Source organism: Silene latifolia, chromosome Y (genome assembly GCF_048544455.1).
Source record: "Silene latifolia isolate original U9 population chromosome Y, ASM4854445v1, whole genome shotgun sequence".
In the NCBI taxonomy this organism is placed as follows: domain Eukaryota; kingdom Viridiplantae; phylum Streptophyta; class Magnoliopsida; order Caryophyllales; family Caryophyllaceae; genus Silene; species Silene latifolia.
Window position 1 is genome coordinate 78,211,299 of NC_133538.1, and position 25,201 is coordinate 78,236,499.

Genomic DNA, 25,201 nt, shown 5'->3' on the forward strand with positions numbered 1-25,201 from the left:
CTGATTCGTTTTTACTCTTAATGGCGCTGCATCGTCATCACTGGAAGAGTTCCAAACAAAGTGTTATAGCGATTCTACGACGAGTCCGAGTACTATGCCGCGTCGAAGGCGCAAAGGAAGCGATATGGATGCGTCAATTCCTACAAGGACTATCTGTAGTGCCTAGTTCGAATGACCCTATCACCATCTATTGCGACAATAGAGGTGCCATCTTCCAGGCTAAGGAGCCTAAGTCTAGCAACAAGTCTAGACACGTACAACGGAAAGCTCATCTAATCCGAGATTACGTGGAGCAAAAGGAGGTAGTGATAGAAAAGATTGCTACGAGATGATAATATAAAGCAGATCCTCTCACTAAACCATTACGACAAAATAAGCATGAAGGGCATGTTATTTCCATGGGAATTAAACGTGTTCCTGAGTTGTAGTACTCTTTTATGGATTAGATTCTTTTTCTCGTGTACTCTATACGACATCATCGTTTTGATATTTATATATTTTGTTTTTCATGTGGAGTTGTACGACAATCTTGAACACCACAAAGTGAACTGAACAAACATTATATTTTTGGTCCTTAATTGCCCAAGTGAGCTGATAACTCTGGCAATTATTTTGTGACGCTGGTTGATGGTGGGTTCAACGAGCCATAAGTCAAACGGTTGACTGACCAATCACAGAGGCGAGTTATACGGATATCTCGTAGGACACAATTGTGACAACGACGTGGAGTCCTAAATGTTTTATAACATTCGGTGTCAGGTCGTGGATAGGACCTCCATGGTGATCCTAAGAGTCTATTCTTTTGACTATCGACCGTCTCTTGAGACTAAGGCAGATTTTGGGTAGGTTTGGTTTCTTTCTCACGGTCTTCCGTAACAGGGGGCCAAGTAGATTTTTTCTGGGTCATTTCATATTGTGCTTAAATCGGCAGGAGTCGAGTTGAAGGAAATATTCAGCCTTTATCAGGTACTCGATATTTCTCGGGGCCACTCGAGGAGTCAGAATCGAAATGCATGGCCATGCTCGAATACGGATTCGTTTTATCAGTTAAGTTACTCTCTAGTCGGGGAAACCACTCCTGATACAGATCGATTTTAAAATACGACCTTTGCAGATACGGATCTGCAAATTGTTTTACATTGAGTGGGAGAAATTTTAAATGGATATGAGAATCGGTTATCGCACATACACTTGTACGGACAAGTGGGAGTTTGTTGGAGCCGGTGTCCTCCAGTTAGTGCGGATAACGTTATTGCACGTACACTTATACGGACAAGTGGGAGCTTGTTGGGGCTGGTGTCCTCCACAGTTAGTGCAATGACATATAAATCTCTAAAAGGATCAAAGGGTATACTTTTGTATTATTATCAGTTGGTCCACGTTTATCAATAACGGTTGGCTTGCTAGATAAGTTTGACGTTATTGTCATACAGATGGCGGTGATTAACTGGTCCCTAAAAGTCACACCTATAGGATACGTTTGAGAGATGTGACGGTATGAAAATACAGTCATGTTGATGCCTAGTATGACTAAGCGGTTAGTCAGAGTTATTGACTAATAATTAGTCAAACGCGATGTTGAGATATTTATTTAATACGGATTAAATAATACTGGCTAAGGTGAATTAAGCGGTTAATTCGTAAATTGAATATAAACGTTATATTTAATTAATGTATATTGAATTGATTAATTATACAATATTGTCATTGTCGGACAAATAATAATATGTCGACCGATTCATGTTACTAGTCGATATTTTAATATCCGATATATGATGACGATTTATAATTAAAACCCGTCATATACATTTTAGCAAAACGAGTCGGACCACGAGTTAAATAAGGAGAAAGTGGAAAGCCCACTCCCCCCTTGAGCTCACGGTTGGCCGAGAAGAACAAAAGGAGAGTCCTTCTCTCCTTTTAACCTAATCATTTTTCATTTGAAGAAAAATTAGGGTTTTGGAGTATTTTTCTCTGAAATTCTAGATCTCACATCAAAAACCTCACAAAAGCTCTCTCAATATTGCAAGGCAATCAGAGAGCAATTTCTAGCACAAGGGGCATAGTCTCAGACGATCTTGGGTGCAACAATTAGGAGGAAATCTACGTTGATTTCTGTTCTTAGGCCGATTTGCATAGGACTCGAGGTTGATTCTTATTCTTTTATCGTTTCTCTTGTTTTTTTCGTTTATGACAATTAATCACATGGTAAATTACGTTATAGTCCTTAATTTTAAGGGGTTTTATACGGATATTACCCTTCAGGATGACCAGGCTATGGAGTGATGATACTTCTTTTTATTTCTTTCTTGTCACATGGATTTGTAGTCGTTGCTACTTATTTCTTTTGATACTTTTGTTGGACCTTGGTATGTATTTTGGCCATAAGGCCGTATTTTGGATACTCTTCGGACTTTTATGCAGGATGTTGGTGTCGGGAATATGTTTCCGACTCATATATTTGTTGTCTTGGACTTACAAAGTGATGAATTAGGAAAATCTTGACTTGTGGCTACTCGATCGAGTGCCCCTCACTTGATCGAGTAACTGCAGGGGTGACATCTGGGGGGGTATTCTGATCTCAGCCAACTCGATCGAGTAACCGATGAACTCGATCAAGTAAGTCCAACTCGATCGAGTACCTTACGAACTCGATCGAGTAACCCTGTAACAGCTCTATTTCGTTTTAACACTTGTTGGCGTCATCATGGCGATGGTGGTTGTTATAATATTTCTTGCTGTGGGTATATTATATTGTAGTATTATCTCAACGGTGGTTATACAGTGTACATATTGGTATGATTTATACAACTTTCGGTGATGTTTATATAATTTTGTATGCTAAATCAAATTGTCTCAAATAACGTCTTGTTTAATGGTTATAATCCTCGTCGCATAATTTGAATGATTGTATAAGAAAGTAATTGATGTCATGGCTGCTAGTTGATGATAGTATATCTCGTTGTGTAGTTTACTTTCTCGATGGTTTCATATCTATATGAGTCATATTTGTGTAATGTCAGGGAAGTATATTGGTTAACATGAGTCAAGGTATGCATTGTGGTTTGTGAGTAATGTCAATGTGGAATGTCGCGTTTGTGTGACAGTAAAGTTGTTTGATGGTGAACTTCGGGGACGAAGTTCCTTTTAAGAGAGATGAGTAATGTCGCGTGGAAAATGACGCAATTATAGCAATTTTATAGTACTTCTATAACATTTTGTAGTATTTTAAATGGTTGCTTGGATGATTTTGTAATGGTTATTGTATAATTGAGTAACAGTTTGTAATTGTTGAATAGAATAGCGTGTTGTAGTATCTTATTTTCAATTAGTTGTCCTCTATGTTGTAATGAAATTGGATGTTAATAGCAAATAGTAGAGTTGTTATTAGCAGAATTGTGTTATGTGGTTGAAGTAATAGAGTGGAATGAATGAGGTGTTGTTATGCATCAGTAGTAGGACTGTCGTTTTTTAGTGTTTGTATCTGTTAGTTGTTGTCAAGTAATTGATGAAGAATAGTCTAAAAATTGTGTTGGTTTATGTTTGAGTAATAACATGAGATGAGTGTAAGTAATAGTCGAGTTGGTTGTTTTTGTGTGCAATGTGTGTTTGGTGGTTCAATAGGAAGTTGGTGAATCGATCGGAGTCGTGTTGTGTAATATGAGCTAGGGTAGATGATGATGATGGCTGATGAACATGCATAGCGGAATGGTATTTCTAAACAATCGTGTTGACATGTGTCGAATAAATAGTGGTGGTTATCTCGGTTGCTTGACCTTGCGTTGTGGGGGAGGATGAGTCGAACTTCGGGGACGAAGTTCTTTTTAAGGGGGGAAGACTGTAATACCCGTCCTTTTAGGGACCCGTTGACCGACCTTAGACACCGATCTTGACCTTAGAAAACTTTATGAGTGATGTCTTGTGACGTAGTGAACTTTAGTTTGTGTGTTACTCGATCTAGCTGAGGCTACTCGATCGAGTTACTTGGGAGCTCGATCGAGTAGAGGTCACTCGATCGAGTAAGTTGGTTACTCGATCGAGTAACGGGTTTGCAGCGGGGATTTATAAATCGTCAATCGTGAAATCCTAAATCATTTCTCTACCTTTATTCCTAAACCTAGATGTCGTCATTCCACTTCTCCTCCACCATAACCCCTTTACTTGAGGCCTTTGAGGATGCTTACACCATGGGGATAGGATGCTTGAGTCGGGTAGCGGTCTTGACGCCGGATTGCTTCATATAGGTATGTTACCATCATCATCATTGTCATCGTTGTTTTCAGTTAGGTTTGTAGTGGTAGTAATAGGTGGTTGTATTGATTGTATAGGTGGTTTTCATGGTTGGTTGATATCTTGTGATCGGACGCGGAATCGCTACGGTTTTCTAAAGGTAGGTTCGCCTACTCAGTACTGTGATTGTCTAGAGAGTTTGTTGATGTTGTTTGGTTGGTGTAGAGTCAGTATTGCTGATTGGTTGTGGTAGTTGTTAATGTTGTGTTGGTATAATAGTTGGTGTTTGTTGTTGTACAGCTGATTGTGATTGTTTGTCTGTGGTTCTCGAGGTGCGCCCTCGGCTAAGTAGAGTCACTTGCGGGAGTGGCTTCACGCCTTTAGTTCGCCCTCCGTGGAACCCGCCACGGGAGGGGATGTGCACATTAAGGAACATGGGTTTATCGCTCAGATAGATGAGCGGGGCTTAGGTGGGAACGGCTGCGGTCCCCCACTGGCAGGACTGGTCCTTCGGGCAGTCAGAGATGGTGGTTGGTTGGAGGAGGTGGTGTGTGTGTGTGTGTGTGTATGTGTGTGTGTGTGTGTGTGTGTGTGTGTGTGTGTATTGTTGTAATTGAGTAGAGTCTACTTTTGTATTTGTTATCTCAGTTGCTGACATTGTGTGGTTTGTTATGTTGTTTCTGTTGTGTCTGCCGTGATCTACTATGGTGAGCAGTCGGTCTTAACAGGTTGATGTATGGATCTTAGCTGGGTGCTTGAATGAATGAGTCTACCACGAGTCATAGCAGATGTAGCTTCACATAGATGATAGTAGTTTCGAGTGTATCTATCTTATCGTCTGTTGTTTGTAAATCACTTGTAATATAACTTAAACGTTCTTTTATCGACATTTGATTATTACTGTCCTCGGGCAACCGAGATGGTAACGCCCTTATCTGCTAGGGAAGGTCTTGTTAAGGCTCTTTGGTAGATGGGGGTGTTACATCAAGTGTTGAGTACTGATAGATGGAGCAATCTCCTTCGATAGTATTACATATTAAAGTTAGGAAATAACTTCGACACAAGAGGAAAGATAAGGCAAAGACGGATGATAAGATTACTTGGTGTAGAAATGTGACGATAAAAAAATGTCAAAAACTATTGTTTAACGATGACAATATATAGCTAACTATGGAGTAATATATTTAGTAAATGTAAAAATTAGTTTTGAATCAACTGGAAAAAAAATCACTAAGACAAGTACTTACACATACGTAATATAATAGGTTGACTTTTTATTTACTATGTAGTATATGTATTTAGGAAAGTCAACAATTAGTTTAGGATTAATTAAAAAATTGAGATAATGTATTTCAAAGAAAAAAAAGAGATAATCTAATTAAGGTGAAGGCAACAAATAAAAGTGGGGTTCTACGGGTTACGGGTCAAGTTAAAATGTAACACCCCATGAAATGTGAGAAAAGTTGTCCCACATGGAAAGAATAAGGAGATCGTGAGAAGCTTATAGTAGATTGCACCCACCACTTAGTAACAAGGCCTTCTCCTTTTGGGCTTAAGTGAGGACAAATAATTGGCCCAAATGGAGCATCCCATCGTATTGGGATTGTGTTACGACTGTGGCGGGTCGGGTCGTTACATGTGGTATCAGAGCAACCCTGGGACCGTGTGGTGATCGGAGGCAGTTGTTATACGCTCCTGGAGGCAGTGGTTACACGCTCCATTGTGATCACCCACCTAGCGGGGGAGGATTCTTGGTAGCAGTTATGCTTCCAGACACAACGGGGACGTTGTGCTCCTTAAGTGGGGGAGAATGTAACACCCCATGAAATGTGAGGAAAGTTGTCCCACATGGAAATAATAAGGAGATCATGAGAAGCTTATATTAGATTCCACCCACCACTTAGTAACAAGGCCTTCTTCTTTTGGGCTTAAGTGAGGATAAATAATTGGCCCAAATGGAGCATCCCATCATATTGGGATTGATTTACGACTGTGGCGGGTCGGGTCGTTATAGGAAAATCTTGTAACATCCCGGCCCAAACCAGGTCGGGAGCGGTTACTTGAGAACCCCATGTGGTGGTGCGGGAATGCATAGGCCCTGTAACGACCCGACCCGCCACAGTCGTAACACAATCCCAATACGATGGGATGCTCCATTTGGGCCAATTATTTGTCCTCACTTAAGCCAAAAGGAGAAGGCCTTGTTACTAAGTGGTGAGTAGAATCTATTATAAGCTTCTCATGATCTCCTTATTTTTTCCATGTGGGACAACTTTCCTCGCATTTCATGGGGTGTTACATAAAAGGTCTTAACAATGACATATTTGACATATAATTTTTGCAATAAGTTAGGGGATCATGTATAAAGTTAGTAATATCTCAATATATTATTGTAATTTTGACTAAGTTTTTAGTGGCATATTCTATAAAAAAACTTATGAATATGAAAACGTCATATTAAAATTGCTCTGAACATATTTCAAACATGAAAAGATTAAAATGAATTTAATGTCATTTTCATCTTAAGTGTCAAGTACGGATACATGGAGCAATCTCCTTCAATAGTATTACCTATTAAAATTAGGAAATAACTTTGACACAAGAGGAAAGATAAGGCAAAGACGGATGATAAGATTACTTTGTGAAGAAACGTGACGATAAATGTCAAAAACAATCGTTTAACGATGACAATAAATGGTAGAGGGTTAACTTAAATAAACGTTATTTGATATGTATATACTTTTTTTTTACTATGGAGTAATATATTTAATAAATGTGACAATTAGTTTGAATAAACTGGAAAAAAAATCACTAATACAAGTACTTACACAGACGTAATATAATATCTTGACCTTTTATTTACTATGTAGTATATGTATTTAGGAAAGTGAACAATTATTTTAGGATTAATTAAAAAAATGAGATAATGTATTTCAAAAAAAAATGGGATAATATAATTAAGGTCAAGGGATTAAATAAAAGTGGTGTTATACGGGTTACACGTCAAGTTAAAAGGTTTTAATAATAACATATTTGACATATAATTTTTGTATTAAGTTAGTACGGGATCATGTAATAAAATTAGTAACATCTCAATATGTTATTGTAATTTTGACTAAATATTTAGTTGCATATTCTAGAAAAAAAACTTATGAATATGAAAACGCCATATTAAAATTGCTCTGTACATATTTCAAACATGAAAATATAAAAATGAATTTATTGTCATTTTCATCTTAAGTGTCGAGTAGTGATAGATGGAGCAATCTCCTTCGATAGTATTACATATTAAAGTTAGGAAATAACTTCGACACAAGAGGAAAGATAAGGCAAAGACGGATGATAAGATTACTTGGTGTAGAAATGTGACGATAAAAAAATGTCAAAAATTATTGTTTAACGATGACAATAAATAGCTGGGGGTTTAAATAAATAAACGGTATTTTGTATCGATATTAATTCAACATTTATTTTTGAATGAATTCAAGAAAAAAGGAAAGAGGGGGGTGGACTTATAATATCTTAACTCTTTATTTACTATGAAGTATATAAATTTAGGAAATTCAACAATTAGTTTAGGATTTAATTAAAAAATTGATAGAATGTATTTTTAAAAATAAAATTACAAATTGTGATAATGTAATTGAGGTGAAGGGAGTAAATAAGAGTGGAGTTATACGGGTTACGGGTCGAGTTAGAAGGTCTTAACAACGATATATTTGACGTATAATTTTTGCAATATGTTAGTACGGGATCATGAAATAAAAATAATAATATTTAAATATATTATTGTAATTTTGACTGAGTATTTAGTAGCATATTCTGAAAAAAAAAATCTTATGAATATAAAACGTCATATTAAAATTATTAATTCAAGTGAACTAAGTATATATAACTTTAAAAGGCAAGTCGTGCAATAAAATTAAAATTACTCTGAACATACTTCATCAAACATGAAAAGATTAAAATGAACTTAATGTCATTTTCATCTAGAGTGTCGAGTACTGATAGATGGAACAATCTCCTTCGATAGTATCGAAGGCAAGTTCACGAAATGTTCATCCCAAGTTTGTTTATTTTATTTGTAAGAGTTAGAAATCGAAATCTTCAATACTTCACAATAAACAATTTTGGTGTTTTTACCACTTGACGCACAAAATAAAACCAATTTACACATTAAAATATATAACTTGATATTGAAATTGAGAATAGGTATAAGGTATATAAAACATGCAAAGTAAAAAAAAATCAATATTTTTAAACTTAAGTAAGGTAGAATATGAATTTTAGTTATAATAGAATTGAAGTGTTATATGTCATCATAAATCAATATCTATCTGAATTATTAAAGGAAGGTTTTCTTGAGCGATTATAGAGATTCCAATGTTATAAAAACACGTCAGACAATAAATATATAATATGGAGTATATCAATTTGACTATGACACCAAAAACAACTAACCACTTACCTATTGCATATTATCTTTGATGCTAAGACAAACTCTTATTATGCATTAAACTCATTATCCATAATAACCACTATAAATAGAGACAATGATGATCTTGAACTCATCCATAATAACCATTATAATTATAATAACTCCTATTTTTTTCTTCTTTTAACAAGACCGCGTTCTTATTAGATCTTTTCTGCTTAAATTTTTTGCTCTTAAATTTTGAAATTTTGTAGCTGTTTTATACGGAGTATCTGCTATTGTTTGCATTTTTTATTATAGAATTTACTAATGTATTGATATTCATCTCTTTATTTATTTATTTTGTAGGATTGATTGCATTATTGTGAAGTTTTCATGGTTTTCACAATACACAAATATGGAGTAAAAGAAAACTAATCAACCAATATGTAACAAACTTGGAGTTTGTTATGCCACGTCACTCAACTAATTTCCCGCAAAGTCAAAGTTAGTTGAAAAAGTCAATGATTAGAGAGTTAGTTACTATAAATAAAGCAATTGTAACTAATTCATAATCATCCATTCATTTTTACAAATTCTGTTACAACAAACTTCATCATCTTTCTACAATTCTCTATAATTTTCTACAATTCATTGAATAGTTTACATTTGTAATCTTTGACAATTGTAATCTTTCATTGATAATAAAAGAAGCCATTAACTCAACATCCGAGCTTTGTTCTTCATCAATTTGAAGCTCCTGTGATTGAATTGCTAATTCGTAACTCTCTTTCCGGATTCTTGATCCCTGAAGATCGTTACAATTGGTATCAGAGACAGTTCATCTTGTCCTCTATTTATCCTCCGCCATTGTCGCCATTAAAGAACAAGATTAAAGCTGGCAAAATTAACAATTGTTCAACTACAAGCACAAATGGAGGAACGAATGAAGTTGATTGAGGATTCCATGGGTATGATGAGGGAACAAAATAAGAGGATTGAGCAGCTTCTTCAGGGTTTTCAGACTAATGCAATTAACAATAGAATCAATGAGGAACCTGGAAATCGTGAAGGTATACATCCAAACCCTAGAAATTTCAATTTTAACCCTAAGATTGAATTTCCCCAATTTGATGGTAGAAATGCTAGGAATTGGATTAAGAAATGCAATAGATATTTTGATCTGTGTAAAGTACCAAATAACCAGAAAGCAGACCTAGCTTCCTTGTATGTGATTGGGAAGGCTGAACCTTGGGTTCAAACTTATATGTAAATTAGAGCAAATGTGGATTGGAATGATTTTGCCATGGATTTGTGTATTCAATTTAAAGAAGCTATTGATAGTAATGTGGTTGAAGAATTCAATAAATTGTCACAAACTGGTTCTTTAGAGGATTATCTAGATTCATTTGAACATCTTAAAGGTTTAATGCTATAAAGAAATAGATTGTTACCAGATCAGTACTTCTTAGACAGTTTTGTTGGAGGACTAAAGCCTGATGTTAAACCCTTTGTTAAAGCCTTTAAACCTGAGACATTATCTGAAGCAGTGGAGTATGCAAGGTTGCAGGAAGAAACCATTTCTGCAACAAAGATTAACAAACCCTTGCTTGATAAACCACATCAAACCAGATCTAATTACACAAATTATCAGACCCAGTACAGGCCAGGACCATCACCATACCAGAAAAATGACACTAAGACTAACCTTACAGGCCAAAACTACCAAAAAAATAATACCAATATGACTCCCTATAAACCTAACTACCGAAACAAACCCCCTCTGCCAGTAGATGTGGAGGAAAGAAGGAGGAAGAACCTTTGTTTTTATTGTGATGAACAGTACACTGCAGGACATGTGTGTAAAGGGAAGTTGTACAAAATTCAGGTGGTTCCAATTGAGGAAAATGATGGTACTGAGGGAGAAAGTGAGGAGATGGAAGAGGAGTGTGACATTAATCCAGTACATAGCAGTAGGGAGGAAGGAGTGGAAGAGCAACCCTTGATTTCTCTTAATGCTATAGCTGGTCATAACTCATTTCAGACCATGAGGATGACAGGGAAAGTGGGGACTCAAAGTGTGCATATATTAATTGACTCTGGAAGCACCCACAATTTTTTGGATGAAGCAGTGGCTAGGAAACTTGGATGTAGGATATCTAGTACTTATCCCTTGGAAGTGTCTGTGGCAAATGGTGATAAAATTGTAACCACTAAGATCTGTAAAAAGTTTAACTGGCAGTTGCATGGTGTGGAGTTTGCAGCTGATGTGATGATAGTACCTTTAGGAGGATGTGAAATGGTGTTGGGAATACAATGGTTAGCCTCTTTAGGTCCTGTTAGTTGGGATTTTAAGGAATTAAGGATGGATTTTGTTTATAAAGAAAAGAAAGTGGTGCTGAGGGGAATAAAAGGAGGGAATTGTTATTGGTTAAAGGAGAAAAATTGAAGAAAGGGTGCATGAATGGACAGATGTTTGCTTTGCAAGTACAATCTGTAGGGGACAAGCACCTTGGTATGAGTAAAGGGAGGAATGCTAGTGAGGTAACAGAGGTGTTGGAGGAATTTCAGGATGTCTTTGCTGAACCAACCACCTTACCCCCTCACAGAACACATTACCATCAGATTCATTTGATACCTGGCACAGCCCCCATAAATGTCAGGCCTTATAGATACCCAGTGATACAGAAGGATGCCATTGAACAAATCACCAAGGAAATGTTGGAGAGTGGGGTGGTACAGCACAGTCAGAGCCCATTTTCTTCACCTGTGGTATTAGTCAAGAAAAAAGATGGTACTTGGAGACTATGTGTAAACTATAGAGAACTTAATAAACAAACAGTCAAGGATAAATTCCCCATTCCTGTCATTGATTAACTGCTTGATGAATTACATGGTTCTTCAATTTTTTCTAAAATTGATTTAAGGGCTGGTTATTGGCAAATCAGAATGAGCACTCAAGACATTGCCAAAACTGCTTTTAGAACACATGAAGGGCATTATGAATTTTTGGTAATGCCATTTGGACTGACAAATGCCCCCTCAACCTTCCAAAGTCTGATGAATTCCATTTTTAGTCCATATTTGAGGAAATTTATCTTGGTGTCTTTTGATGACATTCTCATTTATAGCCCTGACCTAGCATCACATAAGAAACATTTGAGGCTTGCATTACAAATTTTGAGACATCACCAATTATTTGCTAAAAAGAGCAAATGTACTTTTGGGGTACCTGAAGTGGATTATCTAGGGCATATAATTTCTGGAAAAGGAGTGGCCACTGACCCCTCCAAAGTTCAGGCCATGATGAGTTGGCCCTTACCAAAAACCATAAAAGAATTGAGAGGTTTTTTAGGTCTGACTGGATATTATAGGAAATTTATTAAGGGATATGGAATTATCAGCAAATCATTGACCAACTTGCTTAAAAAAATGGTTTTATGTGGAATGAGGGAGCCACTACAGCTTTTAGAGAGTTACAGACAGCCATGAGTCAGGCACCTGTTCTGGCATTGCCTGATTTTCAGGAAGTTTTTGAAGTGGAGACAGATGCTTGTGATAAGGGAATTGGTGTTGTGTTGTCTCAAAAGGGTCACCCAATTGCATTCTTAAGCAAGTCCTTATCTTAGAAGCATTTGGGGTTGTCTACATATGAGAAAGAATTACTAGCAGTGATTTTAGCTGTGGAAAAATGGAGACCTTACCTTATTGGCAGACACTTTATAATAAGAACAGACCATTTCAGCTTGAAGTACTTATTAGAACAAAAGATAACTACTGCATTCCAAAGCAAGTGTTTACCAAAGTTACTAGGGCTGGACTATGAAGTGGTATACAGGAAAGGGAAAGAAAACACTGTGGCAGACTCCCTTTCTAGAATCACTGGGGGAGAATTACTGGCTTTAACTGTCTCACAGATCAGGGCAGACTTATTATAGAAAGTCAATGACAGTTGGCAGGAACAGGAATGCCAAGAACTGATCCAATCACTCACAAATCCGCCTAATTCTCAGTCCAAGTTCAGATGGGAAGGTGATCAGTTGAGCAGAAAAGGGAAATTAGTAGTGGGACCTAATGAAGAGCTGAGAAAGGAGATCCTATCTGTCATGCATGAATCTTCTATAGGAGGACATTCTGGTGTTCATGTGACTTACAAGAGAATTTCAGCAATTTTTTTCTGGAAGAATCTTAAGAAATATGTGAGAAATTTGGTAAAGAAATGTGGAACATGTCAGAAGAATAAGCCTCTCTTAAGGGCTCCAGCAGAGTTATTACAACCTTTGCCAATTCTTGCAGCAATTTGGTTGGATATTTCTATGGATTTTGTTGAGGGATTACCAAAATCTCAAGGGAAGGACACTATTCTGGTAATGGTGGATAGGCTTAGCAAGTATGCTCATTTCCTGCTTCTGAGCCATCCTTTTGATGCCAAAACTGTGGCCAAGATTTACTTTGAGCAGGTGTTTAAAATACATGGGACTCCTAAAACTATAGTCAATGACAGAGACAAAATCTTTCTAAGCAATTTTTGGAAAGAGCTGTTCAAATGCCAGCAAGTAGAACTGTGTATGTCCACTGCTTATCACCCACAGTCAGACGGTCAAACTGAGGCAGTGAACAAATGTGTGGAAACATATTTGAGGTGCATGACTGGAGAATATCCAAAATAGTGGGCTCAATGGATTCCCTTAGCTCAATGGTGGTATAATAGTAATTTCCATTCATCTATTGGGACTACTCTATATGAAGTGGTGTTTGGACAGCCTCCTCATTTGCATGTGCCCTACATTACTGGAGATAGTATGGTAGCTGCAGTTGACAGGAGCTTACAGGCCAGGGAAGAGTGTATCAAAATGCTCAAGTTCCATTTACAGAGAGCACAAGTTAGAATGAAGAACCAAAGTGACCAGCACAGGTCTGAGGTGCAGCTAGCAGTGGGGGAGTTAGTCTATGTTAAATTGCAGCCTTACAGACAGCAATCTGTGGTTTACATAATCTGCAACAAACTTGCACCTAAGTACTTTGGACCTTTCAAAATCACAGCAAAAGTTGGAGAAGTGGCCTATAAATTGGAGCTACCTACTCATGCTAAAATCCATCCTGTGTTTCATGTTTCACAACTGAGAAGACATCATGGACCTGATCCTGTAGCAGTGACCCTTCCTGTGGTGGATGACAATTTACAGCTCTCAGCTGAACCTGTGGCAGTATTGGAAAGAAAGATGTCCAGGAAAGGGATGGGTTATGAAGTACACTTGCTAGTACAGTGGTCTAATGGTACTAAGGAGGATGCTACTTGGGAAGAATTTGATGCTTTTGTTAAGAAATTCCCTGATTTCAATTTGAACCAAACTTGAGGTCAAGTTTTATTGAAGTAGGAAGGATTGTAACAAACTTTGAGTTTGTTATGCCACGTCACTCAACTAATTTCCAGCAAAGTCAAAGTTAGTTGAAGAAGTCAATGATTAGAGAGTTAGTTACTATAAATAAAGCAATTGTAACTAATTCATAATCATCCATTCATTTTTACAAATTCTGTTACAACAAACTTCATCATCTTTCTACAATTCTCTGTAATTTTCTACAATTCATTGAATAGTTTACATTTGTAATCTTTGACAATTGTAATCTTTCATTGATAATAAAAGAAGCCATTAATTCAACATCCGAGCTTTGTTCTTCATCAATTCGAAGCTCCTGTGATTGAATTGCTGATTCGTAACTCTTTTTCCGGATTCTTGATCCCTGAAGATCATTACACAATACTACAAGAAATTCTTATGCTACATGGTCCATGGTCAATTATTTTTACGTGTAATCTATGCTTGCTTTTCTTTGCATTCAATTTGTGTGGTATATAAGATATATGAACACTTCTTACATATAAACCATGATTGCTTTTCTTTGCATTCAATATTGGAGTAAAAAATTATTAATATTACCGCACTTTTCCATTTAAAGTTCTTTTGATCTACTTTTTTAGTGTTTTTTTTTGTTTCTTTAATAGTTTAATGTTTTAATGAATTTATCTATTTAACATTCTTCATTACGGAGTACTATTTTAGGGAGTATTTGTTTGGGTTTGGATGAATTCTTTATTTCATGTATGGTATATTGATCATTATTCCAACTATTGGATGAAGAAGTATGAAAGTAAATATCTCAATTTGGTACTTATATTTATTTCGATGTATTTTTTTGCATGTCGATCAGTTGTCGTATATAGATAAACAACTAGTTTTCTTGCCCGTGCGTTGCACGGATATTAAAATAATATGTGATAAATTTCATAATAAAATGGAATATAGACATATAGTACATTGTTCATGTCTAAGATTTTATGTATGCTGCATGACCAACAAATAATTCCCGTTAACATAATATTGAAATAAGAATAAAAGAGTGTTTGATTAATAAAATACTTTTTTTTTAGGAAAATAAAACCAATATGAAGTTTTTATATATGATACTTGGACTGATAGTTTTAAAAGTTGTTCATTAATACCTGTTTGTTTTACAATTGGTCAAGGAAAACAATAATATCTACTTTGCATAATCAAGTTAATGATGCAACAAATCTCCTTCTTTCGAATAACAACCATAATTTAATCATTGCTGGATCAAATTGTAATTATGTAAAAACATTTAGAGGTAGTTAGAATGTTATATCTCCCGGTCAAAGTATAGAAGTACGTTTGAATGTGAATCAAATTCCGACGCAATACTACATGCCTAGGGCTGCTTATGACCCCCCTCTCTATAGCAATAGTCTTGGCCCCCATCTTCTCATTTGAAACAAAATATTTCACACAAACCCCGATTTTTCTTCCCTATTCACACACATGATCTAAAACAATCACATCCCTTGAAAGATCGATCATTGTCTCCGAAACTTATCTCATATTTATCCAATCAAGTGAAAAACTAAACTAAACCCCTACTTCTAGAAAAATCCACCATCCAATAGAAACTAACTCTTACTCTCGACAATGTTGTTATTTTTTTAGGAAAATAAAACAAATATGAAGTTTATATATATGATACTTGGGACTGAGAGTTTTTAGATTTTGTTCATTAATACTTGTTTGTTTTTCAATTGGTCAAGGAAAACAATAATATCTACTTTGCATAATCAACTCAATAATGCAACAAATATCCTTATTTAGTATAACAACCATAATTTAGTCATTGTTGGGTCAAATGGTATTTACGTAAAAATATTTACAGGTAGTTAAATGTTATATCTCCCGGTCAAACTATAGACGTACCTTTGAATGTGAACCAAATTCCAACGCAATACTACATGGTGGTCCCTTATGACACCCCCTATAACAATAGTTTTTCCCCCATCTTCTCATTTGAAACAAAAACCTTCACGCAGACCCCTCTTTTTCTTCCCTATTCACACACGTGATCTAAAATAATCTGATCTCATCCCTTGAAAGATCAATCCTTGTCTTCGAAACTTCTCTCAAATTTATCCAACCAAGTGAAAAACTAAACCCTTACTTCTAGAAAAATCCACAATCCAATGGAAACTAACCCTTGCTCTAGAAAATATGTTTGGAATTAATATTTAATTTAATTTGGATTGATGGGGTTAAGATTAAATTTATCAATATGATCTTTTGAGGTTTATTGTTATTATTCATGTTACCTATATGTTTTAATGCAAGCGATATTTTGCGGATAAATAACCTTATTTATTATCACTATCCTCGTTGAACTCACCACCCTCCACAAATGCACCCTCCCTCCACCCCACTAATTTACGCGCAAAATAAAACATCACCACAACGTGATTAGTTCTTACTACTTGAAACAACCTTCAATCCACTACCACTATCACTACCTTTCTGCCACGTTTTACATCTAAGAAGTCATAAATCATATTCACCTCCATGAAAATATGGATCCTCATCTTCCTTATCGAAGACAATTTATTTCTCCTTCAACAAAGAAAAGTTTAAGAAGCAATCTTCCCTCTTATCTCTCTCCCTTTTCCCTTCCTAGTCTTTTTCCCGTTCCCTCCCCTACCTTCATTCCAGATACTCAAACAAAGTGTTTAGGTACTATGTTTGTAAACTGAATAAGTTTGAATATTATATATATACACGAACTTTTCTATTTATTTCATTTGCATAAATAAATCTTACTACCTCCATCTCATTTTTATTGTCCTTTTTTCTTCAAATTTTATCATCTCATAATTATTATCCTCTTTCTAGATCTAGTAAGGAAAAACTTTAGTCAACCAACTCATCGCAATCAACCTCATTCCCACTCGAAACAACCTTTAGCCCACTACTTAATCCCTCCGGTTCACACATAAAACGGTCTAAAATGGAAAGCTTTCATCTCTCTCTTGAAAAATTCATCTAACTAACAGAAAACTAACCGCTACTTTCTGAACTTCATCATTTTTACATCCTGTGAAGATTAAGTTGAACACGACAAAAAAAATGCAGAATCTTAGGTTTTGTTTGATAATGACAAATTGAACATTTTTTTTTAGCATTTTGAGAGTTTTTACACTATTTAAGTAACAAATGTGCTATTGTAAGTGTTGATCATCGGCATATTGAAATAGTAGATTGTGGTGTAATTTCCTGTTTTACATTATGACCTTTAATTAGTATATTGTAAGAAAATAAAAATTGAGTTTTTTTTTTTATCTTTGAGGAAATTAAAGATCAAACTTTATCTTTATCATATTTATAATTAATATTCTTCACTTAAAATATATAAATTTAAGCAAGTTCAAATAAGTTAGCTAAAAGTTATAAATAAAAAATTGTACGAAGCAGTGTAATCATTTTTTTTTTATTAATATGAAATAAATGTCATAAACTTCATGAGAATATTAATGCGGCAGAGAACTATAGAAGAGTTGGCAAGTACGTGACCCCCTTTTAGGTTTAAATTTTTTCATTTATTTTTATATTTTTGCCTAAAGGTGGTTAAAGCATCGTATTATGCATGACGAATATGTGTCACCCTTCCGCAATTCGTATCTCTCCCTAAATTATAGTGACGATGTGCTCAATTTACACAAAAAAAAAATATATAGCATCAACAATAATTTGTTTGCTCCATATAATTGAATAGTACCGTTTTTTATGCATGTAAATTTGTCAGAAGAAAAGCTTGAGAGAGACGGTCTTCACTATGTTAGGGAAAGACTACTATTACCCTTTTATGTGTTTTTCATTAATTTTTTTTAATGTTGATAGTTGCTTGAATTGAATCTTAACCTTATACATATTTTTATAATAAGTGTATCTACTAATTTACCTTCAAGCCTCATTCAAATCTATTTTATTACTCGTGGTACCATTTTTACTTTAAATTGTAAAACAATCGTACAATAAAGTTTTTCAAAACATTTACTCATTTGTCATAATATGATATTTCGATTCGCAAATTAGCAGCAACTTTCTTTATCTTTTAATACTCCTTGAAAAATAGATATCAAACTTTGTACTTAACAATAATTTGTGAATATCTTATTTAAATTTTGATTAATATACTTTTATAATGACAAATGAATAGAAATAATATGTAATAAATTATAAATAGAAGTTGAAGTTTATTGTGAGAGAAATAACTTTAAAATTAGTAGGAGAAATACATATGACATTTGAAAAATAAATTTTGTATTATGTATAATTAAATATGACATTAGCAATAACAAAAGACGTAAGGGCATATTTCAGCGTTCATTTTACTCTTTACATGAGTAAATTCCATGTAGTACGTATTATGCATGCACATTTGTCATAACCCAGTTCAACCTACGGCCTTTTAGCCTCATAATACCTCATTTTTTTAATCGAAAGTTGTTATAAAATTGGATATTATAAATATATCAAATGTTTTTTCCTTCTAGTTTAATAAAAAGTGAACAAATACTAAAGAATAATTTTTTAATATTAATAAATTGTAGATAATTAATTTATTTCCCGTTTCTAATAATAAAATTGTAAATTAATTAATTAATTCTCATTTCTAATAGGAAAATCATATTCCTAATTATAATAGGAATTTTTTAAATAATTATTATCTCCTAATTCTAATAGTATAATTAGGAAAAAAAAGCCATAATAAATTGTTAATTTATTTCCTATTTCTAATAGTAAAATTGTAAAATAATTAATTAATTTTCATTTCTAGTAGGAAAATTATATTCCTAATTATAATAGAAAAATTTTAAATAACTAATAATCTCCTAATACTAATGCTAATAGTATAATTAGAAAAAAAAAAGCCTCCTTTAGTTATATACTAGATTTAATGCCCGTGCGATGCACGGGCCTTTTTGTAGTGTTCTTTTGTGTATAACGCGTCATATAATCTAAAATTATTAAAAAATCAAAGTCAATGCACATTTTATACTATGTCCCATTCATTCCATAAACATTAAATGAATACGACATATTATCCACTTGCTCACTTGTTTAAAATTTAGTAATTATAAAAATAAATAATAATTGATTGACACATCCAAAATGAAAATAGAACAATCCACGGTGGTGACGGAAGGAGTATTATGAAACTAATGTTTTAGTCTTATTAGTAAATAGTTTGATGGAGACAGTTTGAATAAAGGAGGATGAACTTTCTGATTATCGCATATATTTTGGTAGCATTGACTCGACACCCACTAATTTGAGGGGTGCCAAAAACTAATGTCCAGTCTTAGAGTATTAGTTAGCATGAAAATCTTTGTATTATCTACCGCGAAGGTTTAATTAGGGAGTTGATAATGCCACAGGCACTTTCAACTACTCCACGGCCCCCTCCTCACATGAATAGTGTAGCAATGTTGAAAGTCATGTACAATTTTCGTGGTTCAGTACATTATCCTCGTGGCATTAGTGCTTGCCTTTAATTAAGAGCACTGCATTTTTTTTATACGTCCAATTAGATCAAATTCTCTTCTTCTACTATAGGTCTCAAAATTATTCCGCACCATATATTCAACTTTTTTTGGATCAAATATCATGAACCTCCTTCGTCTTTTTCTTCTTCTTCTATATTTCTATTGATGTCAAATAGTATTGCTGTAACTTCTATTTTTACTTATTTGTTTCGCCTTGAATAAGGTCTCTTTAACAAATATATGTAGCATTATTGCCTTTATACACTAAGTTACATGTTAATAAAATGAGTATAGACTATATTTGTTCCATAATGAGATGGAGTAATTCAGAAAATTATGTGACAAAATATTTTAGAATGAGACTAATATTGAAATTTAAATGTATGTGAGCATAACCCACATCACATAATTACACCGTATATATTTTCAACCATTGATACGCCAGTTAGCCCTTAAGACGAAGTTAATTGTAAACCCAATTCATGAAATTCATGCTGTGGCTTGCTAGCAGGATGCGCCTCTCTTTTCAAACGTGTAACGCCCGAAAAATCTAGCATCAATCTTCGCACCAGAAACACAAAACTGAGCAGTTCAGTTCGATTCCCGAGATCAGATGAATGTGCGTTTCATATAAAATTTGAAGCTAACTCGCTGCATTCATTTCATCAACTCCACTCGTTGCAGCCCAAGTATCTGGCCAAATCTAGTTAGATTCCCCCAAACCGCACTTGCCTACAAGCTCCAAAAACATATGTTTCACTTTGCTGGTTAAATATCTCAAGTTTAAGACGGATATCCTCGACTTGAATAAGAAATTCCTTGATACACCTGCTAATTGTGTGGTATAGTTCTCTGGGGGAAGACATCTTTCAAATAACGTCATCTTTGACATGCTTCAAATTTTGATCTCCAACATGTAACATGCCTTTTTTAAATTTCCTCTCTTCTTTAAGGTATTTCACATCTTCATTTAAAAATTACCATGTTCACTTCTTCTAATGTTCTTGTCTTTAATCACGTCAAGTTAAAAGACTACAAAATTAATAAGAACATAGCAATATTGCACGTTGATGAGATTGCACGTTGATGAGATTGCACAAGCAACAAATATCTCTCAATAATACCCTTCCATAACAACCAAAGTTGTGCCACAAACAGATACCATAGTATTTCTCAACAGCAAAAGTGAGTAAGTAAACGTTAACAACTACTGAGGCGAGAAGACAGAGTTTCGAAATGGTAAAACTAATTGTGGCCAAAGAGGACTCTTGATATCAACAACTCGATTCATCCAACTATGAAAACTGGAGCGAAAGGGTGGCTCATTCAAAAGCCCACTGGTTCACCTCTTCTTCCTCAGGGGCGAAGTCGTTCTTGATGTTGAATGCCTTAGCTTCCTGATCTCCTCTGGTGTCTTCCCTTTTATCATGTCAGCAACAGTTTGGCAGATCAAGTTCAGCAAGCTCTTGATGTTCAGATAGTTAGCAGCCTGAGAAGAGAACATAAACAATGTAAGTAATCGATTTTGAGAAGCATATACTATAGCAAAACAATCATAAACTAAACATAGGCGTATAGTACATGAGGTTGAGATCAGTTCGACAGCCACAATGCATAATCGTCTCTCGATGTGACAATGCTTAATTCCTGAAAAATAAAAGTGATGTTATAGCAAAAAAAATTAAATTGCAATCAAACTACAAACATTGTACAATAATAATAATCAAAGAGAATGGGGGAGAAAACAATAAATAAAAAATCTGGCTAATAAAGGGATAATTGAAATACGGAATTACAGATTGAAAAGGACACTATGAATTGCAAATTAAGAAGCATATATATACCCACAAATAAGACTTCATATGTATATAGGATTGCAATGCAGTGGTTTGTACATAAATCAACTTTGTACCATAGTTTGCCTAGAGTTGTACTTAAATATTATCTCTTATTATTATTATTATTCCAATTATATATCCATTACTTATTATTTTAGAATTAAGTGTTTTGTAAAAGTTGGAGACTCTAAAATCGCTCGAAAAAAGCTTCCTTTAATAATATAGATAGAAGATAGATATTGATGATTGATTGATTGATTCTCAAATATTGGAGCATGTAGATGAAAAAACATGGAAGCAAACATCTCAAATTTTAGATATAGTTTATGTAAACAAGGGAAAACTTCAAGATCCAAAGAATGTACGTCATAAAACTCCAATAGTGCAATTACAAGTTACGATTAACATAAACTGATGAAATGGCCGAAAGCAAAGATCTTAAATTTCAACTTTAGAGAATGCGAACTTACTATTCTACCTCTTTATTAATTAAGAATAAGAGAGATAACACAATTTTAATATGGTGTATGGTAGTTACAAACTTAGGAGTATGGTTATTTCATGAGAATAATCCATCCTATGTCACCTCTTCCCATATTAATCCTTCCTAGTGTTTAACTGAGAAAAATCTCATCTTTAACGTCATTTAACTTTCATTAAACTTATTAACCGGAGACCTGTAAAACAGGTTACCTTGACTAAAAATCACTCCATAACAAAAATCATTCACCTCTTTAATCAAATCAAATTAAAAACAAAAACCAAAAAAAAAAAAAATGTTTCCATCACCACCATTGAATGACACACCGTCTCCTCACCAGACCTAAACCAAATAAACCCAGAAATTATCAAAAACTCAAAACCCTAAAAATTGTCCTGAAATCCCCAATTAATTTGTGGGTTCATTATTGTCGATTTTGATTAGACCACCGAACTCAAATATTATAGAATTTGACAAACAAGTATTTGGACAAAGTAGTGGTTTTGTACGAATGTTTGTTCTGCTTTCTCCCAAAAAGAATTGATGAATTTATACAAACTAAGAGGAGCCCAGAAGGCTACTTTAGTGCTAATAAAAAACTAGGTAAAACCAAACGACTGACGATTGATTATCCTATTGAAAAAGCTATATTAGTGCTAATAAAAAACTAGGTAAAACCAAACGATTGAATATCCTATAATAAAGCAAACGATTGATTATCCTATAATAAAGCATATTCTAATACCCCCTCTCAAGTTGGAGCATGGGAGTCGGAAATGCCCAACTTGTCAAGCAAAACCTTGAACTTCGGACGACCCAAAGCTTTAGTTAATATATCAGCCAATTGTGCTTGAGTATGGACATAGCATGGTAACACAACGCCATTATGAATATGAGTACGAATGAAGTGACACTCGATCTCTATATGCTTGGTCCTTTCATGATAGACCGGATTGTTGGCGATATGCATAGCACTCTCATTATCGCAGTGTAACCGAATAGGTTCATGAATATGAATTCCCATCCCTTCAAGCAAACCTTTCAACCACAAAATTTCACATGTAGCGGCGGTCATGGCTCTATACTCGGCTTCAGTGGAAGATAAGGCAACCGTGGCTTGCTTTTTAGTTTTCCAAGAAATAGGAGAACCACCTATACAAACGAAATAAGCGAAAGAATGGACCGGCGCGTAATCGGACAACTAGCATAAGCCGCGTCACAATATGCTTCAAGTCAAGAACCGAAGAGGGCGAAAAAGAATCCCTTGCCCTGGATTATTTTTCAAATAACGAACGACCCGTAAAGCGGCGTCCCATTGTTGTGTAGTCAGTCGGTTTGTGCATGAATTGTGACAAAATATGGACCGAATAACTAATATCAGGACGAGTAAGACAAAGGTAAATTAATTTACCCACCAACCTTCGATAACTTGTACCGTCTTCGAGAGGAGCATCCTTAGCAAGAGCAAGTTGGTGTTTTTCATCCATAGGAACACTAGCAGGTTTACAACCAAGAAGGCCCGTCTCGGATAATAAATCGAGGGTGTACTTACGTTGACAAAGGAATAACCCCTTCGAACTGTGGGCAACTTCAAGCCCCAAAAAATACTTTAACTTCCCTAAATCCTTCATATAAAAGCATGTGCTTAAGTAAGATTTAAAAGCAGCTATAGCATGAGAATCATTTCCAGCTATTACCAAGTCGTCCACATAAATGAGTATGTGCATCTCAACGTTAGTCTTATGGAAAGTAAACAGTGAATTATCGGAAGCGCTCATAACAAAACCATAAGAAGATAAAGCTGTAGCAAGTTTATCATACCAACATCTCGGAGCTTGACGGAGCCCGTATAAAGACTTGTGAAGTCGACAAACTTTACCTTCGAATCCTTTACTAAAGCCAGGCGGCATGCGCATATATACTTCTTCCACCAAATCACCGTGAAGAAAGGCATTATGCACATCCATTTGATGTAATTCCCACTTTTTAATAGTGGCTACGGCTAAAAAAGTGCGAACAGTAACCATTTTAACCGTCGGAGCAAAGGTCTCTTTAAAATCAACACCTGCTTTCTGATGATTGCCGAGTACCACGAGTCGGGCTTTAAAGCGTTCAACGGAACCATCAGATTTGTGTTTAATTTTAAACACCCACATACAACCAATAGGAGTTTTTCCAGACGGTAAATCAAATCACTGAGACCAAGTTTTATTAGATTCAAGAGCAATTATTTCTTCAGACATTGCTTTTCTCCACCTAGCATCGCCCATGGCCTCTTTAAAGGACCTAGGCTCAATATCCCGAGTAATCGCTGCAAGAAAATGACGGTGTGGTTGCGAAAATTTATCATATTTCACAAAGTGAGATAAAGGATAAGAACTACCTGAGACGGAATTGGCGGTGGTGGGTGACTCATCGAAGACCGTGTCAATGCAATCCCATTTAACATAATCTTTGTGATTTTTATTCGGGATTTTCTCGCGCTTTCCACGCCCCAGATTAGCAGCTATCGAACCCCCTGCATTATTCATTTCAGACCCAGAAATAACAGGGGCACTGTCACTATGAGTAGTAACGATGCAGTCCTCCAACGCATCCAACACATGCCCACTGTTTTCCCTTTCACCAGTCACGGCACCACCTGCAGCAGTACTACTGTGCTGATCAGAACTAGGCACGACGACCCCTGCATCCTCAGAACTAGTCACGCCACTCCCACTGTCACCCAAGCGAGAGCCGGGACCAGTAAAAACAGGCTCGACATCAGGGACAACAAACTCCTCATCGACAAAAACAGTGTCATCATTCGAAACATTCGACCCGACTTCTGCTTCTTTTGAATAAGGAAAAATCTCCTCAATAAAACTAACATCACGGGAATGGAAGTATTTACCTGACTCTAAATCAAACAAAGTCCATCCCTTTTTACCAAACGGATAACCGAGGAAAACGCACTTCCTACTTCGACTATCAAATTTGTCAGTAGGATTGACATTCTTCGCATAAGCTAAGCACCCGAAGACCCGTAGCAACTCAAGATTGGCTGGTTTACCAAAAAGTAATTCGAAAGGTGTTTTGCCATGTAGAATGCGACTCGGAGTTCTATTTATCAAATGGGCAGCTGTTAAGACACACTCGCCCCAAAATTTAGTTGGTAACGAACTCTGAAAACGCAAAGCCCGAGCAACATTAAGTAAGTGCCGATGCTTTCGCTCAACTCGAGCATTTTGTTGTGGGGTTTTGACCATAGAAGTTTCGAAAATTATGCCTTGTTCTCGAAAATAAGGAATTAAAGGTTTAAACTCCGTGCCATTATCACTCCGTATTCTTTTAACAGTGGAATTAAATTGCCGCAT

The 25,201-nt window shown here is 35.3% G+C and overlaps 1 protein-coding gene across 1 annotated transcript; it reads right to left on the reverse strand.

Moving 5' to 3' along the window:
- Positions 1–24,037: 24,037 nt before the first annotated feature.
- LOC141628364 (uncharacterized) lies at positions 24,038–25,201 on the reverse strand. Its single transcript, XM_074441521.1, has one exon. The coding sequence runs from the start codon at positions 25,199–25,201 to the stop codon at positions 24,038–24,040; it is 1,164 nt and encodes a 387-aa protein (XP_074297622.1).